General features: G+C 34.6%; 2 protein-coding genes across 7 annotated transcripts in view; one reads left to right on the top strand and one right to left on the bottom strand.

Annotated features, from left to right (window-relative positions):
* The window catches only part of LOC129762894 (glutamine-dependent NAD(+) synthetase), a 163189-nt gene that overhangs the window by 135263 nt on the left and 14849 nt on the right, over positions 1 to 13077 (bottom strand). The window lies entirely within an intron of this gene.
* The window catches only part of LOC129762892 (cytosolic carboxypeptidase Nna1), a 114298-nt gene that overhangs the window by 86702 nt on the left and 14519 nt on the right, over positions 1 to 13077 (top strand). For all 6 annotated transcript variants that reach the window (XM_055761483.1, XM_055761480.1, XM_055761481.1 and 3 more), the window contains exons 7-11: positions 108 to 212; positions 275 to 450; positions 511 to 673; positions 729 to 887; positions 945 to 1013. In XM_055761483.1, the coding sequence (XP_055617458.1) occupies positions 108 to 212; positions 275 to 450; positions 511 to 673; positions 729 to 887; positions 945 to 1013 (672 nt within the window). The remainder of the gene's footprint in view (positions 1 to 107; positions 213 to 274; positions 451 to 510; positions 674 to 728; positions 888 to 944; positions 1014 to 13077) is intronic.

Raw genomic sequence — 13077 nt, forward strand, 5'->3', positions numbered from 1 at the left:
TGGATCTATTTCCGGATGTCGCGTGACTTCGATCACACGTCGGGCAGCTGACAGCTAGAGTCACGCGCTTCAACTCTTCCCTTTTGTCGTTTGGTTTCTATTTTCAGAAAAAGAAAGCGGTGATCATCACCGCACGTGTTCATCCTGGCGAGAGCCCTTCGTCGTGGATGATGAAGGGCCTCATGGACTTCATCACTGGTGATTCATACGTGGTAAGTATGGGTCGAGCTGAATCCATGAAATGCGTGTGGGACAGTACTAACTCCAGTCGCAGGCGAAGAAACTTCGCCACAAGTTTATCTTTAAGCTAGTGCCTATGCTCAATCCGGACGGGGTGATCGTGGGGAACACCCGCAGTTCGCTGACCGGGCGCGATCTCAACCGACAGTACCGGACGGTGATCCGGGAGACGTACCCCTCGATCTGGAACACTAAGGCAATGATTAGAAGGTAACGAACTGCCGATCGATCACGACCTAACTTCGTTTGACGCTCGACGCTTTTCCACAGACTGATGGAGGACTGCGGCGTTGCAATGTACTGCGATATGCACGCCCACTCACGCAAGCATAATGTGTTCATCTACGGGTGTGAGAATCTGAAGCGCCATCCGGACCGAAGACTGCTGGAGCAGGTCTTTCCGCTGATGTTGCACAAGAATGTCGCCGATAAGGTACCTGTGGCCGATCCTGAACGGCTCGAACTGATCTTTCTTTACTCCTTTACAGTTCTCCTTCGAAAACTGCAAGTTCAAGGTACAGAAAAACAAGGAGGGCACCGGCCGGATAGTGGTCTGGGTTCTGGGGGTAACCAACAGCTACACCTTGGAGGCATCCTTCGGTGGAAGCACCATGGGAGGTCGTTCGGGGACCCACTTCAGTGCGGCGGTAAGTTTCTCTTGTTGAGTTTTTCATTGAACGTTTAAAATCGATGCCCTTTCACAGGACTACGAGCACATCGGCCGGGCCTACTGCGAGACGCTGATGGATTACTACGACGATAACCCGATCAAAGTAAATTTTTTCGTGAAACGGTTGCGAAAGTTGCGGAAGAGGGAGAAAAAACTGCGCAAAGCGCGCCGCATAGCCCAGCAGCAGGCCTGGTGGTGGCTGAACGAGAGCTAACGAGCCTCGAATATCTTAACTTAAATTTATTGACACAAAAAAATTACGTTGCATTTATCGAAGCGGTTATCTTTCGCAGTTTCCTCTCCCTCTGCTCGCTACTACGCGTTCTGTAGAATAAAGCGATCATAGCGAAGCAACACTCAGAGATTATCGGCAGTGATTGTAAATAATAGCATCGGAAGTTAGCACAAGCCACGGTAGCAGTTGTACTTTTGTAGCTGATGGTGTAGCTTAGAAACCAATCGAACTTACAGAGTTGCAATTGGAGATTTTGATTTTATTTTTCATTTTTGCTCTGCGACAAATTCGTCAGAAATTTCTGTGTGCGTGTTGTTTTGTGTTAACCGTCTCTATGTGTTCGCATTATTTGTCCGCTCGTGCCTTCATGTGAGTATCGTCATCGGGATCAACGAATCGGTTCGGCAAAACGTGATCGAGTTGCCTTGTCTCATACGTGTAATGTAAATAATTGCAAGTATTCTAAATTGTATAGCAATAAACCAAATGAACAAATTCGCATTTGAGCGAAACCTTTTTGTTATTCTTGAAGCACCCCATTTTTTGAATTCTGTTGTAATTTTCACACAGTTAGTGCATTGTTAGAATTTTGAACACCATGCAGATTGATTGTGCACAAAATTTAATGCACAGTACTTCAAAATACAAATAATCGATAAAATAACTATTTCTGGTTTATATTCTTCCTTCCTCTTTTGATACGATCCACGAATTAATGTTTTTTACTGTTTCTCAAAATACCAAAAGTGTTGCTCAATTATGTCGGTTGCCATTGATTTCTATTTTATTTTTTCTTTCCAAGCATGAATTGTGCCCTTCGCAACATGAGATCAGACATTGTCACGGACATAATGACCTCAACTAAGAGTATTGAAGTGGAAGTGGAAGTGAAGGAAGTGGAAGTATAGCCAAGAACTCCCCATGACAAACAATTCAACTTCTAGGAAATTCACACTTCCCTTGCTTCTGAGTCATCCCCATAACTGTAAAACATTTGGGAGTGGCTTGATTAGTCACATCAATGATCGTGTCAAATCATATAGACTTTGAAACGGAAACGAAAACGGATCCGGTAATTCTTACAATTCCAAATCTTCGAGAACCTTCTCTTTTTGCGTCCAGTTCTTCACCTCGAAATTGCCGTTCGTGAAGCGTTAGAACCATTCAAATGTGCCATACCATAAATATTTCGGGGCATCCGAGGAGAATCAATCGAAAATATCTCCAGAAAACAGAAGCCTCTAACAAATTGACCCGCATAACTGATTCATAAATACTCCAGCGATTGGTTGAGTTACTAAAATATAAAAATCAAACATTTGAAAATTTTAATTTGAAAATAAATTTTTTGAAATATGTAATTGAAATCTTTTCAATTGAAATTGATAAATTGAAGACCACAAATTTTGAAAATTAGAAAATCGAAAGTTTGAAAACTTAAAATCAACAAATTGATAATGTGAACATAGAAAATTTTAATATTAAAATAATTTAATATTTAAAAAAAAATAATTGAAAAAAAAAACTAATAATTAGAAAAAAAATAATAGTTTAAAAATTACAAAATTGAAAACATTAAATACACAAAAAAATTAAAATTCAAAGATACAAAAATCAAAAATGAAAAAAAAAATCAAAATTGTAAAATTATGCTACAGGAAGTTAAAAACGTTAATTAAAGAATTTTACAAAATTAAATAATTCAAAAGTTGAAAAACTTAGGCTAGTTAGAAACGCAAAAGTAAAAAAAAACAACACAAATCAAAGATATCAAAAAATCAAAAACTGAAATATTCTAAAATTTAAAACTGAAAAACAGTAACTAAAAAAATGTTAAATTTAAAAATTGTAAAAATAAAAATTATTCAAAAATGAAAAAATTGAAAACAGAAAACACGTAAAATGAAAAAAACATTAAAAAAAATTTTAATTTAAAAATATTTTGATTTACAGGAACTCGAAAACGTGAAATAAAAAAAAGAAAAAAAATTGAAAGTTACAAAACCAAAAAGTTACAAAAAACTTAAAATTAAAACTAATCAAAGTTGAAAAAGTTAAAATCCAATAATTCAATAATCCAAAATCAAAAAACTAAAAACAAAATTGAAAAACTAAAAAAAATAAATTTCAAAAATTCCATGCCAAAAATAACAAAAAAAAATTAATTTTTGAAAATCAAAAATTCAAAAGGTTCCTGCAGTTCAACCTTGAAAATTGAAATTGTAAATTTAAAAGTTTAAACATTTAAAAAAATTTTAATTAAAAAATGCAAAAATAAGAAAAAAATAAGAAGTGACAAAGTGAAAAATAAATAAAAACTTTAAACTTTCAAAATAAAAAAAACAAAATTTCGAACATCGAAAATTTCAAACTTAAAAAATCCGAAAATTTGAAAATTCAAAATTGAACAACAAGAACATTGAAAACGCAATATTGAAAAATCAAAATATTCAAAAAAAAAATAAAAACAGAAAAATCCATAGATTTTAAATTGAAAACCAGAAGCTTGTAAAAAGTAAAATCGAAAAGCAAGAACTTCTAAAAGTAAAATAGATTTTTTTTTGAAAATTAAAATATTAGAAAAATTGAAATCAGAAAATTGAAAAATTTAAAATCCTAAAACTTAAAAAATTTAAACTAAAAACCAGAAGTTAAAAAACGTGAAACTGAAAATTAAAAAAAAAAAGTTGCAAATTGAAAAAATAAAAAAGCAGGGACTTCCAAAACGTAAAATAAAAAGAATCAAAATAAAAAAAAATTAAATTTATAAAACAGAAACATAAAAAACATGATGAAGTTACAAACTGTAAAATAAAAAACTAAGTTAAAAAAAATCTAAAAATTTCAAAATTTTAAATTCAAAAATTACAAGCCAAAAAGTCAAAAAAAACATCCAAAATTCAAAATTGGAACTTAAGATTGAAAATTGAAAGTATAATTTCAAAAAATTTTAAATTTTAAAAATTGATTGTCATTTAAAATTGAAAAATTCAAGATCACCACTTTTTAAAATTAAAAAATCAACAACTTGAAGTGTTGATATCAAAATAATTCAATATTAAAAAAACAAAAATTGAAACTTTGAAACATTGGAAAATTTAAAAACTAAACAATTTTGAAATTCAAAGAATTCAAAAATATCATAATTCAAAAATCACAGAATTTGGAAAGTTCAAAAAATAAAAAAATTTAAAGATTCAAAAATCAAATATTGAACAGTATAAACATGAAAAACACAAAAATAAAATATTAAATGATATAGCGGGAACATGAAAACGTTAAATAAATAATTTTTACAAAATTCAAAAGTTGAAAAAATTGAAAATCGGAAAATTAAAAGGGTTACAAATTTTAAGATAAAAAAAAACAAAGGACTGAAATATTTTAATATTTTAAAATTTGTAAATTTAAGAATTTTTAAAATCAATAATTGAACAACAGGAACTTAAAAAATGCAAAAATTTAAAAATAAAAAAACAAAAGAAATTTAAAAAATAAAAAATAAATAAAAACTTAACTGACCTAGAGGACCTTGAGAGGAGGATGAGGAAAGCATTTAAAGAGGCCGGAATGCACCATCCTCAATCGGCACTGGAGAGAGTTTCACTGCCACGCAAAGAAGGGGGACTTGGAATAGTCGACATATCTGCACTGTGTGTTGCCCAGGTACGACAACTGCGCGAGTACTTTGCAGAACGCGCCAACCAAAACGCGCTATACCGGGCTGTCTGCGCCACCGACAGAGGATACAGCGCTCTGCACTTGGCGCAAGCGGAGTACCAACTCAACTGCAATCTGCAGACAGTGGAGGAGAAGATTGCAGCTTGGAAGCAGAAGGCAGTGCATGGTGCCCACCCCCATCAACTGGACCGGCCACACGTCGACAAGGCCGCATCTAATCTGTGGCTAACGCGTGGTGAACTCTCTTCAGTAGTAGAAGCCGACATGATAGCCATCCAGGACAGGATAATGCCGACGAGAAACTGCAGGCGGTACGTCTGGCATCAAGACGTTGATGACATTTGCCGGATGTGCCATCAACCAGGTGAAAACATAGAGCACATTATGGGAGGCTGTCCCGTTTTGGCCAACGCAGCCTACACCGAGCGCCACAACAACGTGGCCCGTATTGTTCATCGACAACTGGCGCTCCAATGTGCTCTACTGGAAGACAACGTACCAAACTACCGGTACCTGCCTGCACCTGTCCTGGAAAATGACCGTTTCAAGCTGTACTGGGATCGCACTGTTCTGACCGACCTCTCGATCCACCACAACCGCCCAGATATAATGGTTTACGACAAGAGCGACCGCAAAGTCACCATCATCGATGTCGCTATTCCACTGAATCAGAATCTGGAGGAGACCCACGGTCGCAAAATCTGCAAGTACTGACCATTGGCCGTGGAGCTCAAGGAACTGTGGGGGCTAAGGGAGGTCCCAAGAATTGTTCCAGTCGTTCTCTCTGGAACTGGAATTATCCCGAAGACACTTCTGGAAGCGCTAAAGGTGTTGAACATCGAGAAGGAATTGGCCGGCATCCAAAAGTCGGTCATCCTTAGCACCTGCGCGATTGTTCGACAATTTCTCGGTCAGGACTGAAACAGCACGAGCATACAGATACGTGCATTCCGCAGAGCCTAGTCCCCCTTTGGCATTCAGAAGCCCGGGGGCAGGTGAAAATTCTGGCTAGGTTCGCCTAGTTAAGAAGTGAGATAAGTCTGCCAAAAAAATAAAAACTTAAATATTCTAATATTTAAAACTGTAAAACAGTAACTTAAAAAACTTAAAAATGAAAAAAAAAATATAAATAATTGTTAATATTTCAATTATTTCAATTTATTTTTTTTCAATTTTAAGTTTGAAGAATTGAAGGATTGAAAAATTTAAAATTGAATACAGAAACTTAAAACAAGTAAAATTTAAAAAAAATTAAAAATTTAAAAAAATAATATAAAAAAGAAAAAATTCAATAATATTTACTAATATCAAAAAAATATTTTAAAGAATCAAAAATTACAAACCGAAAATTAAAAAAATATTAAAAGATTCAAAAATTCGAAATTGTAAAATTTAAATGTAAATGTAAATGTAAATTTAAAAATTTAAACATTTAAAAAAAAATAAATTAAAAGAAATACAAAAATAGGAAATATAAAGAAGTTACAAACTGAAAAATAAATAAAAAATTAAAAATATACCAAATAAAAAAAAAGTATTAAAATTTCAAAAATCAAAAATACAAAATTCAGAAACTGAAAAATGATGATGATGATGATGATGACCCACCTCATACCCCTACAAAGGTTTGAACTGGCCGATTTATCTAATAGATAATATTTATATTTAACCAAATTAAGATATCAGTATTATAAAACAAAACAGCGAACTAACTCTGTTGCAGGCATGAATTTCTATTAATCGAACATCATAAATAGCCAAAAACTTTAAAAGAAAACAATGGTCCTATCCTTATCGACATTATCATAATGATAATCCCAACTTCAGACCCAAAGTTTTTTTAAGGCATGTCAAGAAAATTTCCAACCCGGGAAGATCCTTGACAGATTGGGAATCGAACCCAATATCTAAAAGTGTCTACTTAGAACATGATAGAGATCTGTCACATTCACAAATACTCGATATAACCATCTTATGATAAGATAGTTTACGATAATTCTGAATGAGCTATCCCCATTCCAGTTTCCACTTCAGACCCACATAAAAATTTCATTATGTATCAGTGTTCTGCCAGTGTTCCATTAACATAGTCCAGGCCGACCAAACGCGCGCGAGGCTCAAAATCTCGTGGACAACGCTTATTACTTTTTTTTTATATAATATACATAAACAAAACAAAAAATAATCATCATCATCAAATTCCTCAAAACCTTTGGCACGTGCCCAGTTCGTAAAGAGTCATTTATCAGGTCCAGCAGATCGTGTCCAATGATGTGAAAGCAATCTTGAATCACTTTCGCGTTGACATTATCGGTACCAGCCGTATTTGCAATGAAAAACAGATACCTTTCAATTCAACAAAAGTGATAGGTGAAAAACAATCTAGTCTGCTATTGATAGTAATCGGCTGTATTATTTCGTCAGGTTCTCTGACCAACGCAATACTTTGGTTGATCAGCAGAACACTATTAACGAAATAACTGTTAAATTTCTCTGCAATAATTTAGTCTGACTGTTCTTCTGACCCTCCGAAAACTATGGAACGCGGTATACTGTTTTTCGAATTTAATAATATTCTCCATAGTCCTTTACTATTATTTTGATGTTCATCGATTTTCCTCTGTATATATTCACATCTAGTCTTTTTCAAGGCCCGTGAATATATGTTCCGCGCTAAGGTGTACATGTTCCAATGGTTTTCTGAATTAGTTCTCAAAAACTGTTTGTACTTTTTGTCTCTTTTGCGTTTGAGGCGCATCAGATCCAAAGAGTACCAGCTGTTCGAATTGCTCAAATCAATATGTTTTTCAACTACTAATTTATTCGTACACTCTCTCAAAATATTAGTTAGAACAGCTGCTTTATCATTCAGATGTCCAGTCATTGCCACAAAATCCAGGCTTGCCGACACAAGCTGAGACATGGATTCTTTAGAATATCGTTTCCAACATTTGATCTTTACTTTATTTCCATCACTGTCATGCAGTCCATTCTCAATGTAAACAAAAATTGTCTCATGGTCAGTTATTTTAAATTTGACCTCGGTCGAAGAATGAACAGTAGCAAAATTTGAAAAGACGTGATCAATCAGAGTTCTACTATGTTTAGAAATTCTAGTAGCTTCGAGAACCGTTTGTTTCAAGTTGAAATAATGCGATAATTGTTTCAATTGATTCGAATTTCGTACATTGAGCCAGTCAATATTAAAATCACCAACAATTACATTTAATTTACTGCAATCAACGATATTTTCCCACCAGTTCTCCAAAATTTCAATAAATCGCTGGTCACTGGAACTAGGGGAATGGTATACAATTCCATAATTTCCTATCTGCATGCCCCTTTCAACTGAAATAGCCAAGAACCAATTATTTTCAACAGCTTCGTTTAACCGAATGTTGAAATTAACTGATACTTTTGCATAAATTGCAACACCTCCTGTGTGTTTAGAGTGCGACAAACAAAAAACAACTTTGTAACCCGGTATGTTGTACTGGTCAAATGATTCTTCATTAACTATGTGAGTTTCAGAAAGAAAAACCATCTGAGGACGCACGTTTTCTACAAGTAATCGCATTTCTGCGTAATTTGTACAAAGCCCAGCTATATTCAAATAGATTATTGCCAACTTACTTTCACATGTAGTTTTCCGAAATTACTATTTAGTTTGAAAAATGTTGCTTTTTTACTTCTCCAGCAATCTCCGATACACAGGACACTGTGTACTATAAGTTGGATGATTTTCATCCAAATTCATTTTTTGTTCCTTTTTAACTTTCAAGCAATTTATACATTTCCATTCTGTTGATGAACACTCAGATGTTTTATGTTTTCCATTACATCTTGAACATGTTTGTTCTTTTTTGCAGTCGGTGCTCTTATGTCCAAATTCTCCACATTTGAAACATTGCAAAACATTAAAGGCTTCAATCACATTACATTTATCCCACCCAACACTTACTTTACCAGCAGTCATCAGGTGGCCATAAGTGTCATGATCAACTTCAATAATCGTGTTATATTTATTATATTTCAAGCGTGGATTTTCATACTTCGCAACAACTTTAACATCAGTGATAGAAATGTTATCATTCTGACTTTTTAAATAATCGATAAAAACCTCAAAGGAATATTGCTCGCTCATCCCAATAATTTTCAATTTTGGTTTAATTGGTTTTGGTATAAACGTATTAAACCTCTCTCCAAGATTGCTTTCAATTCTTTGTTTTACATTTTCTACATTATCCCCTTCCGCACATTCAACAATAATCGAGCCATCTTTCCCGTCCTTGAAATTGGCTATTTTGTGTATTTTGGGATCTAATTTAGTTTTTAAAATTTTTCTTGTTTCTTCACTCTTTTTTTTATTAGACTCAACTGGTTTCACCACAATCATCGGACGAGCCTTACGAGCAACGACATTCGCATAACTTATAATGTTCTTGCTATTATTATTCAACATCACCTTTTCTTTCAAATTACCTTTTTGCATCAAATCATTATTGTTATTCATCAACATAATTTTTTTACTCGATGTGTCCAAATTGGCACTAATTGTGCTCGGACTAACATGTCGCTTCCTGTTCATAACAGCTGTGTCCCTATCTACATAATTTTTCTCAGAGAATAAACTTTTTATATTTTCAAACTTTTTGGCAACACTGGTTTCCAAGCCTGCAAGCTTCTCTTTGAAAAGTTTATTTTAAATTTAAAAAATTAAAATTTGAGCAAACTTGGAAAACGAAAAATTTAAAAATTTAAAACTTAAAAAAAATACAAAATTCAAAGAAATTTAAAAATTTGATTTCAAATTGAAATCCAGGAACTTGGAAACCATAAAATTGAAAAACAGGAAGTTAAAAACGCGAAACAGAAAAATTTTAAAAAATATGTATTAAAAAAAATAAATTTAAAAATTTAACTGAAAAATCAAAAATCAAAAAATTAAAAAATTTAAAATAAAAAAACCAGAAACTTAACAAAACGTAAAATTGAACATTTAAAAAAAAAAGAAAAATTGCAAATGGAAAATTTGAAAAATTAAAAACAAAAAACTCAAAACACGTAAAATTAAAAAAAAAAATAAAAAAAATTAAGTAGGACTAAACACAACGAGCATGCAGATACGTGCATGCCGCACATCCTAGTTCCCCTTTGGCATTCAAAAGCCCGGAGCAGGTTCTGGTTCTGGCTGCTCTGGCTATTCAAAATAAAAAAAAAATATAAATTATATAATTGAAGAAATAAAAAAAATTAATAAATTAAGAATATAAAAAATTCTAAAATTCAAACTTTCGGAAGATTAAACAAAAATTACAAAATAAAAAACCCTAAAAACCCTAAAAAATATTGGACATGAGTCGGGAGAAGGTGCGAATAAAGTCCCGACTCAAGTCCAGACTTTTGAACCATGGTTTGAGGCTAACCTTAGGGATAATCGAGTGGAGCCACCGGCCCAATTCATCTTCGTTCCATTTGCGTTGCCAGTTAACTATGGTATTTTTGCGGACTAAAGAATAAAATTCATTGAAGGCGATTTGACGCTGATAAATATCGCCTTCAATTGCACCTACCTTTGCTAATGAGTCAGCCCTCTCATTACCCGGAATTGAGCAATGGGAAGGGACCCAGACAAAGGTAATGACATAACAGCGTCTGGATAAAGCACTCACAATTTCTCGTATTCTCTCAAGGAAGTACGGCGAGTGCTTTTCCGGCCTCACTGAACGGATAGCTTCGACAGAGCTAAGACTATCCGTTACAATGTAATAGTGTTCAACAGGTCGTGAGGCGACGCTGTCCAGCGCCCAGTGTATCGCTGCCAATTCAGCAATATACACAGAGCAAGGATTCTGAAGACTGTGGGAGGTGCTAAAAAAATTGTTGAACACTCCAAATCCTGTGGAATCATTCATAGAGGACCCATCAGTAAAGTACATATTATCACAATTGATATCCCCATACTTTGCATCGAAGATCGTTGGAACGATCCTCGATCGAAGATAATCTGATGTTCCATGGATATCCTGCTTCATGGACAGATCAAAATGCACAGAGGAATTGATGTAGTCTGGAAAACAAACACGGTTGGGATTATACGAAGAAGGATCAAGCTGGATGGAGATGAATTCATGATATGGACTCATGAACCCAGATTGAAAATTTAGCTCGATCAGCTGTTCAAAATTTCCGATCACCAATGGGTTCATAACCTTACACCGGATGAGGAACCGAAGAGATAATAAATTGAAGCGATCTTTTAGTGGGAGTACGCCTGCCAAAACCTCGAGACTCATGGTATGCGTTGAGGGCATACATCCCAGAGCAATACGGAGACAAAGATACTGAATTCGCTCGAGTTTAATGTAGTGTGTTTTGGCAGCTGAAAACAGAAACTGCCGTACTCCATCACTGAGAGAATAGTTGTTCTATACAACATTATGAGATCTTCTGGATGGGCTCCCCACCATGTGCCGGTAATTGTACGGAGAAAGTTTATTCTTTGTTGGCATTTTTTACTCAGATACCTAATATGGGCCCCCCAAGTGCATTTGGAGTCGAACCAGACCCCAAGATACTTGAATGACATAGACGGTTTACCCAAAAGTTGAAGCTTTGGTTTTGCTGGTCTATGCTTCCTAGAAAAAACCACCATCTCTGTTTTCTCCGTGGAGAATTCGATCCCTAGCCCAATGGCCCAGGTTGAAAAATTGTTCAATGTATCTTGTAAGGGTCCTTGCAGGTCGGATTCGTTTGATCCTACGACAGACACCACTCCATCATCTGCAAGTTGTCTTAGGCTGCAATTTTGTGTAAGGCAATTGTCGATGTCGCTTACATAGAAGTTGTACAAAAGGGGGCTTAAACATGAGCCCTGGGGGAGGCCCATGTAAGAGACCCGACTTACTGCCGAATCTCCGTGAGAAAAGTTCAAATGTTTCTCACAAAGCAAGTTATATAACATATTATTCAATAGAGACGGCAGACCCCGAGAGTGTAATTTGTCTGAAAAAACCTCTATTGAAACAGAATCAAAGGCCCCAAGAATACTGAAGCCATTTGTTTTTTTTCGGCGTAAGCCATTTGAATTTCTGAAGAAATCAACGCAAGACAATCATTCGTCCCCTTGCCCCTGCGGAACCCATATTGTGTATCTGAGAGTAGGCCATTCGTTTCAACCCATCGATCAAGGCGAAACAAGATCATTTTCTCCAACAATTTCCGTATACAAGACAGCATTGCTATTGGGCGGTACGAATTGAAGTCGGACGCGGGTTTTCCGGGTTTTTGAATAGCTATAACTCGTACTTGTCTCCAATCATCCGGAACAATATTATGTTCCAGAAACCGATTGAATAAATTCAACAAGCGATGTTTCGCCACATCAGGGAGGTTTTTCAACAAGTTGAACTTAATTCTATCCGTTCCCGGAGCCGAATTGTTACAAGAAAGGAGAGCAAGAGAGAATTCTACCATCGAAAACCCGGAATCAAGATCGCACCTATCTTGTGGTATAACTCGAACAATTTTTTGCACGGGAGCGGAATCGGGACAAACCTTCCGTGCAAAATTAAAAATCCATCGATGTGAATATTCTTCGCTTTCATTCGTTGAAGAGCGATTTCTCATGTTTCGAGCCACTTTCCATAATTTTTTCATTGACGTTTCTCGTGACAAACCTTCCACGAAATTTCGCCAATAAGCGTGTTAAGCCTGTTGATGTTTGTAAAATAAAATAAAATAAAATCATAGGAGCCGGAAAATATAAATTTCAAAATTTCAAAATTTAATAAATTGAAAATAAAAAAAAATTAAAATGGAAAAGTCAATAAGTTACAAACTGAACAATGAATAAAAAAAATAAAAACTTTCAAAATTTTAAAAATCGAAAATTAAAAAATTCAGAAATTGGAAAATTAAACATTGAGCAACAAGAACTTGAAAAACTACAATTTTTTTTGAATTACAAACATTACCAACAGGAAAATTTTAAGATTTCAGGAACCGCGAACTTGAAAACATAAAATAGACAAAATTTAGAAAAATATATTAAAAAATTAGGAATCGAAAAAGAAAGAAGTTACAAACCTACGGTCACTTTCCAAGGGATCATTCTACTGGTACATTAATACTTTCGCTAAAATTATGGATTACAAACAAAATGAAGAAAAATATAAGCCTAATTGGAGAAAAAATCTGATTGAAAGATAAATCTAGCGGTGTTCAAAAATTCTAACAGCTCATTTCTATC

The sequence above is a fragment of the Toxorhynchites rutilus genome, chromosome 1 (assembly GCF_029784135.1).
Source record: "Toxorhynchites rutilus septentrionalis strain SRP chromosome 1, ASM2978413v1, whole genome shotgun sequence".
NCBI lineage: Eukaryota > Metazoa > Arthropoda > Insecta > Diptera > Culicidae > Toxorhynchites > Toxorhynchites rutilus.